This window comes from Crotalus tigris, unplaced genomic scaffold (assembly GCF_016545835.1).
Source record: "Crotalus tigris isolate CLP2741 ecotype Arizona unplaced genomic scaffold, ASM1654583v1 scf7180000020347.5012614909:4044961, whole genome shotgun sequence".
Lineage (NCBI taxonomy): Eukaryota > Metazoa > Chordata > Lepidosauria > Squamata > Viperidae > Crotalus > Crotalus tigris.
Window position 1 is genome coordinate 1,383,695 of NW_024097978.1, and position 12,155 is coordinate 1,395,849.

General features: G+C 43.8%; 1 protein-coding gene across 5 annotated transcripts in view; it reads left to right on the forward strand.

Annotated features, from left to right (window-relative positions):
* POSTN (periostin) overlaps nucleotides 1-12,155 on the forward strand; it is a 111,561-nt gene that overhangs the window by 15,977 nt on the left and 83,429 nt on the right. For all 5 annotated transcript variants that reach the window (XM_039366663.1, XM_039366666.1, XM_039366665.1 and 2 more), the window contains exon 7: nucleotides 11,666-11,807. In XM_039366663.1, coding sequence (XP_039222597.1) covers nucleotides 11,666-11,807 — 142 coding nt within the window. The remainder of the gene's footprint in view (nucleotides 1-11,665; nucleotides 11,808-12,155) is intronic.

The window sequence follows — 12,155 nt, forward strand, 5'->3', positions numbered from 1 at the left end:
CCATGCTAGCGGCTGGCCTGGTCGCGGCTTCCCCTCCTCTTTGCTTGTTTTCAATAAGTCAATGGGGGTAAAACAATTTTGGCAAAGGAGGGGATGAACAGTCGGTAAAAGTTGGCGATTCCCAGAAAGCTCTGAAGCTGTTTGCGAGTCTTTGGGGGTTGCCATTCGATTACAGCTTTCACTTTAGCAGGGTACATTTCAATGCCCTCACTGGAAATTCTGTAGCCAAGATAATCTAGTCCGGTCTGATGGAACTCACACTTTGATAGTTTAACATATAGTTTGGCATTCAACAACTTCTTTAACACTTCTCGTACTAGTTTTACGTGGTCACCCATATTCGTGCTGTATATCAGGATATCATCATGATATTCCTTTGTATAAATGATCATGTAGTATCTGGTTGATCAGCTACATGAAGACAGCTGGAGCCCCCTGTAGTCCAAATGGCATGACTTTAAATTGATAGCTCCCCATGGGACAGTTAAAAGCAGTTATCCATTCATCTCCTTCTCTTATTCTTACCCGGTAATATGCCTCTCTCAGGTCCAACTTAGTGAAGATACTCCCCTTTGCCAGGTGGGTTAGTAAGTCCTTCAGTTGGGGGAGGGGGTATTTGTTCTCTATGCTCACAGCATTTAACCCTTTATAGTCTATGCAGAGATGAAGCGACCTGTCTTTTTTCTCTTTAAATAACACTGGAGCTCCCACCTGAGATTTGGCCCATTCAATAAATCCTCTCGCTAGGTTCTTGTTCACATACTGCTGCAGTTCACCCATTTTGAGGGGGGTCATGGCATACATCCTCAGCCATGGGAGTTTAGCTCCCAGTAACAGCTCAATGGTGCAATCTTTGGGCCAGTGGGGAGGCAGGGTGTCACATTCTTTCTCACTAAACACCTCTGCTAGATCCCAGTATTTGCTGGGGATGAGTGGCTTGCTTGGTTGAGACAGAGTGGCTACCTTTGCTAACTCGGTGGATGGCCTAAACTCTCCAGTAACGTTGGCTGAATTAAGGGGGGGCTTGGGCCCTATAGATAATCTCACAGTCCTCGTCCCCTTTTCCCAACAAATAAACAGTTTCCATTTGTCCAACCAGGCTAGCCTCAGCCTCAGTCATCTTTGGAGCCACCATGAAGCGAATGAACTCCCAATATTCACCTATTTCAAAGTGTACTGGCTCTGTCAATTGTGTGACCAAAGTTCCTCCCATTAAAGAACCATTGGCTTGCTCAAATCTCATGGGTTTGGAGAGCAACCTTGCTCACATACCCACTTTAAGGGCAAGTGGCAAGCTAATAATGCACCGGGAGCACCCCAAGTCCACTAGCACTTTCAAATCTACTTGTGCACCCATCTTGGAGACTATGAATTTGGCTGCAAGAGAAAAAGGTGGAATGGGTCGACTCACCATTGTGTCGTTCTCCCTCTCATTGTCACTGTTGTAGGAGGGCAGAGCGGTGGCACCCAGCTTGGGCCTGGGTGCTCTTCTGCATGGGCAATGTAACCTGGGCAACTGGTTCTTCCATGATCCAGTTTGACTTCTCTTTCGCCGGCTTCTGCACTGATTTCTTCCTCATCGGTGGTCCTAATCTGCTCTGCTGTTGGGGGTATGGGACCAGGAAGCTTGCCACTCAGTGTCCTTGTTACCCACATCTGAAGCATTTGATTGGTGGACCAGCAGGTGGTCTGGGGGGCTCTGCTGCTGCAATGGCTGGAGGCTTACGGGGTGGTGGTGATTGTCTGTTCTGTTCTGGCTTCTGCCCAGCTTCCTGAGGTGGTGTCTTCTTATAATGAGCCAGCTCGATGTCCAATCTTACTGCTGACTGGTACCACTCCTGCAATAGCTTAGGGACAGCTCAATAGACACAGGCCTGGGAAAGGTGATCATCTAGCCCCTCCTTGAAGTGGTGCGCTAGGAACTGTTCAGGCCATCTTTCCATTCGACCTGCTACCTTACGAAATTCTCGTACGTATTCCAAAGCAGATCTGCCATCTTGTTTTATCTTATGTATTTGTTTCTCTGCTTTGAGTGCTATGGATGGGTCCTTGAACCTGGTTCTTAATCCAAGGAGGAAGAGGTGGAGGTTCCCCAACTCAGGTGCTAGCTTGTTGTACAAATTGTTTAGCCACTCAGATGCTTCCCCTTCCAAATTGGCCATGACCACATCAACCATAGCAGCTGGATTCAGGTAGAAATTGGCATTGCTATTCATGTGGGAATGCACTTGATTGAGGAAGAATATCAGCTTCTCCAGGTCACCGTCAAACATTGCTCTAAGGGGTGGCACCATCATGGGTTGCTGCCCCCCCAGTGTGGCTGCATTCCCAGCAGTTGCTGGCCTCCCTGCTGTGACTGTTGTACCCCCAGTGGATGCCAATCTCCCAATGATGGCTGCGGCATCCCAGTTGCTGCAGGCCCCCATCGGTTGCTGCACATTCAGGGGCTGTTGCCACCTTCACTGCTGCTGTACTCCCAACGGCTGCTGACCTCCTGGTGGCAGCAGCTGTGGCATCCCCAGTTGCTGCAGGCCTCCCAGCAGTCCCAGCAGTGGTTGCTGTGGCACACCCTATTGCTGCAGGCCCCCCAGTGGCTGCTGCAGATTCAGAGGTTGCTGCCAGCCCCACTGTTGCTGCGCTCCCACAGCCCATTGCACCACAGCTGCGGTGCTCTCGCCTGTTGCTGCCTGGCCAATAGATTGTGCAGCTGTTGCATTATATCATGTTGAACACTCACATCTGAGTCTTCCCCCTGCATAGGCTTTGGGCTTGGGGTTGCCGATGATGGAGCTCTGCGCTGTGTGACTGATGGTAGTGACAATTAGGGCTTTCACGGTACCTATGGTGATCTGGGCTTCTAGAGGAGCGATGATGTCTTGGGCCTCCACGTTCAGAGTGGCGGCTGGGACTGTCCCTCCTTGCAGGGCTGGAGGTTAATGTTGGTGGCTTCAAAGATGGGGAAGCCGTTGTGTTCCAAAGGTGCGCTGGGGCTTCTTTTAGGCATGGATTGGTGTCTGCTCTGCCAATCATCATGATTACTTGCATGGGAAGAGTGAGAGGGTTGCTCCCCACTCTTCATCTCTAGCCCCTGGAACCTCTCCACCAATTTCTCCACCAACTGGCTATGGGCTGCGGACAGGTACTTCCATTCTCTGGAGTCCTCAGTAGTTGTCGATTTCCTGATTTTCCAGCGGCCCGGGGAATGCGATTCTTGAGATGTTTCCTCTTGCAAATCCACTTTTGTCACTTTCAAAGAACTTGCTTTTGGCAGGATCATCTCGAGAGGCTTGGAGTCTCCATTGGGCAGGGTCCACTCTGATGACCAGATCAGCTCCCGCATTTTGGGTCTCATCCCCAGCTGTAAGGCCTCAGAAGATTCCTTCTCTACTGGTGTGCTTGCTTGCTTTCTCTCTGCTGAGGTGGCAGCCATGGCTGGGGTACTGTATCCAGGCACTTCTTCCTTCTCCATGTTGAGATCTTCCCTGAGTCTTTGTCAGCCAATCCCTCGACTTAGGGACAGTGACTGGAGTTCAGGAGCCCAAAGCAGTTAAGGTAGAAAATGGTAGTTTTGGGGTTAATGTCATGCTTCCAATAGATGAAACCCATCAAAAGAATTTTGAGGCAAATTTTTTCCTTAAAGAACATTTATTTGGGAAACAAAATATTGGCACTACATAGGTGAACCCAAAAACTAAAACTTCCCTTCGCCGGATACAAAGTAACAAAGTACAATTCCCACCCCCAATAAACTGTCATGAAACACATTCCCCAATTAGCGTCAAGAGCATGTTTTCTCCTCAGCTCCTCAGCCTGCCAAAATGTTATCAGCTCATCCTTGAGTTCCCACAGCAGCGTTATTATTATGGCTAGCTGAGCTTCCTCCCACCCGCCCCCCCCCTGCTGTACCTGAATTCTAAAAGTAATAAAAGCATGTTAAAAGAGAAGAGAAAATGGCTGCATTTTCATCAGTTGTCAGAGCAGGAATATCCAATGTTAGCAGCGTTGACATGCATTTGTTTAGCAAAATAACTTCTGCTTTGTTGGGTGGCCTGTAATATATGCCTATAACAATGTCATTCTTTTTTCCTTTTATATTGATCCATATGGATTCCAAGAGGTTTTCATCCTTGGTTTTGTGGATTTCTCTAGAGATGGAGTGATCTTTTACATATAATGGAACTCCAACTCCTCTTTTGTTAGGTCTGTTTCTTTTGAATAGTTTGTATCCTTCCATCAGTACATTATAGTCATGAGTTTCATCCCACCATATTTCAGTAATGGCAACTATATCATATTTATCTTCATATATTAGTATTTCAAGTTCACCCTGTTTGTTCCGCAAACTTTGAGCAAGCATGAGAGTCCTTTATGGATCTTAGGTATGTTTCTTATATCTCCTAGTTTATATCTGAGTTTTCCATCCTTTCTATCAGTCTCTGCTGTGTTTTTCCTTCTTTCCTTCTGCTTTCTCTTTACTCCCTACCTCTTTATATGATTGGTTATCTAGTGGTTTTTGCTTGGAATCAGGTTCTAAAGGTCTTGAAGATTGGCCATCCTCACCCCTCAATTTTAGTTTAAAACCCTTCTGATAAGATGAGCCAGTCATTTTCTGAATATATTCTTTCCAGTTCTTGTGAGGTTCACTCCATCTCTTGCCATTAGCCCTTCATGTAGGTAATGCTGACCATGGTCTAGGAAGCTGAAGTTCTCTTGATGACACCAGTTTTTAAGCCAGTGGTTTGTTTCTAAAATTTTTTGCTCCCTCATTGGATGTTGGTCTTTTGTTGGAAGTATAGATGAAAACACCACTTGAGCTCCTAATTTGTTAACCTTCTTCCCTAGCTGTTCATAATCTCTTGTTATTATTTTTAGATGCATTGTTGTGTCCCCACATGTAGGAGAAGAAAGGAGTAATCCATGGGGTTGATTAATTTAATAAATTTCTCAGTTACATCTTTGATTTTTGCTCCAGGGAGACAATATACCTCCCTAGATTGACTGTTCAGTCTGCAGACTATTGTTTCTGTTCCCCAAAGAATTGAATCTCCTATCTCCAATATTTGCCTTTTTTCCCCCCTCAGAAAGTCTGGAATACTATTCAGCAATTGTTCAGTTCCAGAGGAATACTGGATACTAGGGTAGATAGTAGGGGCTTTTCTCTTGGTTACTGTTTTCTTCTAAAAGTGACATGTTTCCATCCGTCTTTTTCTTTAGGGTCATATATAGTGTCATTTTTTTCAGAAGCTGTTTGTTCCCTATTGTGTTCAATTTGTGTGTATCGTTTTCTTCTTTTTGTTCATATCTGGGATCACTTTTTTTAGAAGTTGTTTGCTCCCTATTGTGTTTAATTTTGGTATAGTCTTCTTGTTTAGGTTGGGGATTCTCGCTTTGTTTATTGAGTTTCAGAGTGGCTAGAGTTGCTTCCAGACCCTTTATTTTTTCTTCTAATAATTCATATGATTTACATTTGATACATATATAATTTGGGATTTCTGTGGGCATAAACTCAAACATATATATTTTGAAAATCACTATAATGTCAGTCTCTATGTCCATGAGTTGACCCCTTCTTCCTTGTGGCAGCCCTTCAAGTATTGGAAGACTGATATCATGTCACCGCTGGTCCTTCTTTTGACTAGACTAGACTAGTTCCTGCAACCGTTCTTTGTATATTACAGCTTCTAGACCCCTAATCATCTTGCTCTTCTCTGAACTCTTTCCAAAATCTCAACATCCTTTTGTACTGGGGTAACCAAAACTGGATGCAGTATTCTATGTGTGGTCTTGCTAGGGCTTTATAAAATGATACTATTACTTTGTGTGATCTTGATTGTATCCCTCTGTTAATGCAACCTAGTATTGTATTAGTTTTTTTGGCTGCTGACACACCCTATTGACTCATGTTTAGATGGTTGTCCACTAGGACTCCAAGATCCTTCTTGCAGTTACTATTATTGAGCCAGGTCTCATCTAGTCTGTACCTGTACTTTTTGTTTTTCTTGCCTGAGGGTAACTCCTTGCATTTCTCTATGCTAAATTTCATTTTATTGGATAGGGCCCAGTAAACAAGTCTATTGAGATCCATCTGGATCTTGAATCTATCTTCTAAGTTGTTGGTTATTACTGCCAGCTTGGTATCATGTGCAAATTTGATGAGTTCCCCTTTTCTTCTCTCATTTATGAAGATCTTGAAGAATACTGGGCCTAATATAGAACCTTGGAGAATTCCACCACTTACTTCCCTCCATGTAGATGTAGTTCTATTAAGGACTACATGTTGAGTGCGATTTGTCAGGCCATTACAAATACATCTGGTAGTGATGCAATCTATCCCACATTTTTCTAGCTTAGTAAGAAGTAAGTTGTGATCAACTTTGCTAAATGCCTTACAGAAGTATAAGTATACTATGTCCACTGCATTTCACTGGCCCACTAATTTAGGCACTTTGTCAAAGAATGAAATAAGGTTTGAGAGGTCCTTGGTGCTCTTTGAACTTGCTTGTTTTCTTGCAAACATTTCATTATCTGTCAGGATCCAGTTATATTTTCTTTCTATCTATCTCCTTTGATCAAAAATCAATTCTTACCCTCTCCTGAATCCTGCCATACTCCTAAGGGGGAGGGGGAGAATGCATGAGGGTTTTATTACTTTCATTTCCTCTATTCACTACAAAGTAACCTTTTGTTTATTTGCCTCGGGTCTGCTAACCATCCCAATGTAACCATTAGCCTTTTATCCCATGCCCCTCTGAACTTCTCCTTCTTACCGGCCAGCTAGGAAGTGGGGGTGAAAAGATGCAGCCTTTGGAATCTGGTTTATTTATCCATCATCAAAATAAGGTGTGAGGAGCTGTTGAATGATTGCGTACAATGGAGCCAGATTGATATTATCTTTCCTGGATTTAAGACCTAGAAATCTGCTGGTCTGAATCACCCGGAAGAACTGTGGGGTGGGGGCTGCTTAGGGACACTTTAAAACTTCGATTTGTAAGGAAATCCCTCAGATCCTGTCTATCATGCCTGCTTTCAATTTCTCTTAATAAAAGTTCCTGTTGGAAGAGACCATTTCCAAGAGTTCTGCTTTCTTAAGATGTGGATTGAAGTGGGTTCTTACAGGACAGGATCTGCAGTAATAGTCAACCTGGAAGGGAGAACCTTGCCAAGGGACTTCGCAAAAAATACAATGTCAGACGACGAGGCACGGAAACGAAAAAACCCCAGCGAGAGGGAGCTTTCCACTACCAATAGTCGGGATCTGAAATGTCATACTCCTCAAGAGAAGAGGTGGTGGAGACGTGTAACCACAAACCTCGGTGATCAATGGGCGTTGGAAAGAAAGGTAAGTGGGAAAAGAGATCGAGAAAGGTGACCCTGAGACGGAGGGGGCACCAACCAGAATGGAAGCAGGAGATGGAGAAATCTCTGCACATTAGCGAAGAGAAAGGAAGTTGGGCACAACACTCAAACTGGATCCTAGAGAAAGCTATTGACCTGATGAAAAGAACCCTCGGCTCTCTAGGAGAGGAGAATTCTGAGCCCTGCATCCGCACCAACACCTGGAGCTGCAGCTGGAGAGACACTGATGGGGAATTGGAACCTATAGCCCCAGAGACGTCCACTGATCCAGTAGTGACCATTTCAGCAGCCCCCACTCCCTGCCGACCTGCAGATGGTGATCAGGATGGAAGACAATATCACCGACGGCGAAGGCACTGATCCATTCAAAGACTCCAATCGCTGGACACGAAATTCAAGGTTTCAAGGGTTTCAAGGGTTTCCTAACCCAAGTCCTCAGCTACATGAAAGAATATAGGCGGCACATCCATAGCAACAAAGCCCGTATCTGTATGGTGCAATCCGCTCTGGAAGGACAAGCCACAGATTGGGTGGTGAACTTTCACGACTCCAATGCTCCATAGCTCAACGACTTCAACCATTTCATGTCCTCTCTGAAAAGGTGATTTGAGGAACCCCTGGCTGATCACAAAGCCCATGAAAGAAACAAAATGGTGAGGCAAGGCCCTGTAGCCGAATATACGCAAGAATTCTAGACCATTGCCAGCAGCTGGACACCTCAGATGACAGCTCAGAGGGTGAACCCCTGGTACGTGGACCCATTGCACCCATCCTCAAGACAGTAACTATATTAGCTCCCTCCATGCCCAAAGCTGCAAAGTGAAAGCATTAATAGACTCTAGCTGCACCCACTGCCTCATTAGCCTGACACTAGTGGGGAATATGGACATTCTGGTGAGGAGGCTAAAACAACCAATCTCATTTGGCCAGTTAGATGGGTCCATAGCAGGGGGGGTGCCAGCTACCCTAGCCACTTACCAATCCACCTATCCCTGGGAAACCATGAGAAAGACATAACATTTGTAATGACTCCAGGCATGGAATGCTCAGTAATCCTAGGGCTGGAATGATTAAAGAAATGGAACCCCTGGGTAAATTGGAGGATGGCAGAAATCAATTTCCTGAAGGGGGATCCTATGGACTTAAAACCCCAAGGAGTCCTACCAAAATTAAGAACAGAAAAGGCATCCATGGGAGAAGAAAAGTGGCCACCCAAAATACCAGAGGAATACCGAGACCTTGCTGAAGTTTTCAGTGAGGAGAGGGTGAACGAACTCTCCCCCACCAACCCATGGATTGTGCCATAGAATTCAAGCCTGGGGCAAAACTCTCGAAGCGCAGACTATACTCTATGAGCCCTAAGGAGAAGGAGAAAATAGAAAAATTCATAAATAAAAACCTAGAAAGGGGATTCATTGAACTTGCCAAGCCTAAAGTAGCCACTCCGGTCCTCTTTAGAGAGAATAAGGATGGCACTTTACACTTGTGTGTGGACTACCACCTATTGAATGCAATCAGTGAAAACAACCTATACCCCCAACCCCTCATGAAGGATATGTTATCCCACCTCTCAAAAGGAAGAATTTTCACTAAACTAAATCTAAGGGAAGCGTATTACCGCATTAGAATTAAGGAAGGGGGTGAATGGAAAACCACATTTAATTGCCCAATGGGGTGCTACCAATTCAAAGTTTTGCCATTTGAATTACAAGGGGGTCCCACAGTATTTATGCAATTAATCAGCGAGGTACTAAGGGAGCACCTATTTAAGGAGGTCCTGGTTTATTTAGACGACATCCTCATCTTCACCGAATCCAAAAGGAACATATCAACCTAGTCAGAGCAGTTTTAAAGAAACTGCAAGCTGCCCACCTATATGCCAAATTATCGAAATGTGAATTCCACTAGGAAAGAATAGACTACCTAGGTTATTGCATATCCCCACAGGGCATTGAAATGGACCCAGAGAAGGTCATAGCAGTACTAGAATGGGAACCACCTCGCAAAAGAAAGCAGCTGCAAAGTTTCCTGGGTTTCACAAACTTTTACCGCCAGTTCATTCCCTCATTTGCCCAGATAGCCCTGCCCCTCACGAACTTATTTAGACGACATCTAAAATGAAGGGAGAATCCTCAGTGAAACCTACCAGCCACTAAAATGGACAATGGAATGCCAAGCAGTGTTTGAGAGATTAAAGAGACTCTTTTCTCCCCAACCCATACTGAGGCATCCAGATATGGATAAGCCCTTCATAATACAGGTGGATGAAAGTGATGTGGCAGTGGGGGCTGTACTATTACAAGAAAACAATGAAGGGGTATTGCAACTCTGTACGTATATGTCCAAGAAACTCACTAAAACAGAACAGTACTGGCCCATGCGGGAGAAAGAAGCATATGGGATATGTTGGTCATTACTTACGTGGCACCAGTTCCTTGAAAGGAATAAAATCCCTTTTCAGATCTGGATGGACTACAAAAACTTGAAAACACCCAGGAAGCTCAACCCCAAGCAAGCCCGCTGGTCCCAGCATTTTCACCAATTCCATTTTACACTCAAGCACTTGCGAGGGGGGGGGGGAGAACTTCTTGGCAGATGCACTGTCTCGCATGCCCCAATATAACAGCACGCGAGCCACCAATTCTAAACTGTTTATGGCGGAACCACAACTGGCAGTGCCAGTAACCACCAGAGCTCAAGCTAAATTAAAATCGCAGCTGGGTAGCCAAACCAGAATTGAATTCCCGAAAACTTTGGAAACAGATGAATGGTTCCAGAAAAATAGACATGTGTGCACAATCAAGGATGGACGGCCCTGGATGGGGGAAAAAGTATATATACCAACCACCCAGAGTTGCACATTCATGCAGCTGTGCCATGACACAAAATCAAAAACATTACACTTAATTAAAAGGCAATTTTGGTGGCCATCCATGAACAAGGACATAGAAAATTACATGGCCAGCTGCCCAATGTGCCATACTCCTAAGGGGAGGGGGAGAATGCATGAGGGTTTTATTACTTTCACTTTCTCTATTCACTACAAAGTAACCTTTTGTTTATTCACCTCGGGTGTGTTAACCATCACAATGTAACCATTAGCCTTTTATCCTACGCCCCTCTGAACTTCCCCTCCTTACTGGCCAGTTAGGAAAGGGTGTGTGTGAAAAGATGCAGCCTCCAGAATCTGGCTTATTTATCTGTCATCAAAATAAGGTGTGAGGAGCTGTTGAATGATCGTGTGCAACGGAGCCGGATTGATGTTATCTTTCCTGGATTTAACACCTAGAAATCTGCTGGTCTGAATTGCCCAGAAGAACTGCGGGGTGGGGGCTGCTTAGGGACACTTTAAAACATTGATTTGTAAGGAAATCCCTCAGATCGTGTCTATCATGCCTGCTATCAATTTCTCTTAATAAAAGTCCCTGTTGCAAAAGACCGTTTCCAAGAGTTCTGCTTTCTTAAGATGTGGATTGAAGTGGGTCCTTACATTATCCTAACTTGGTAACATAATCAGTGCTAGCAATTAAATGTCTGAAAGAAAACAAGCAATCTCAGAGAGACCCAAGGACCCCTCATTTCAACCCTGAGCTACAAATGTTCTCCTTCATTGAAATAAGATTTGTTTGACATGTTCTATTTTGGACAAACCTATGTTGGCTACTGATTATAACTTTGCTTGCTTGTAGTTATTTGCAGATTTGTTGCTTGATTATCTTTTCCAGAATCTTCCCAGTATTGATGTCAGGCTGATTGATCTATAGCAGCGGTTCTCAACCTATGGGTCGCGACCCCATTTGGGGTCAAACGACCATTTCATGGAGGTCGCCAAACAAGGCTGTCCGCCATTTTTTTCCCCTTTTCTTTAGCTGTGCTACTCCCTCTTATTCTATTGGCTTTTGAAAGCCAATAGAATAGACTCTATTCAAGAGACTCTATAGTTTCCTGGATCTGTTTTTCCCCTTTCTTGAAGATGGGAACCACATCAGCTCTTTTTCAGTTTTCTGGTAGTTCTTCAGTTCTCCAAGATATGGTTTAATTGTTCTAATATTTCTTCTGCTAGCTCCTTCATATCTTCACAAAGGAAAACCTGTCACAATTCAGTAGAAATTACTTTAAGTAACATACAGTTCGCATGTATATAAACATATCATCTTGCAATTATATTTTATGCTAAAGAAACTTTTCAGTACAGTTAATTACCATGTATTTTGGTATCATGTCAAAGAAAATTGGCAATATTTAAAAATATAACTATACTGTTTTTGCATAAGAGTTTAAAAGATTCCTTATTCCCTATTTTTCATAGGCTGCTGCCTTTGCATCAGATGTAATGGAAACTTTAGGGAAGCCCGGACATTATACACTTTTTGCACCTACTAATGAAGCATTTGAGAAACTTCCACGTGGAATCTTGGAAAGAATAATGGGAGACAGGGTGGCTTCTGAAGGTACTATAATAACTTTACTCAAAATTACTTGATAGTTAAATTACCAAAAGTAAAAATACAGTGCTGAAACACATGTTATAGCTATCACAATGCATATTTTATTAATAACTAATAATCATAAATCAGAATACCAAAAGCTCCTTATTTAGTTGTTCAGTTTTGGATGCATGTTATACTTGAATCAGTTCATAGAATTTTGGAATTGGAAGTGATCACAAGGGAATCCAACCCTTGTAATATGCAGGAAAACTAATTAAACCATCCTAGAGATGTGGCTTACTCATCTCATGTAAAGCACTTCCAAAGATAACAAGGCCACAAGCTTCCTTAGTAAATCATCAAGACATT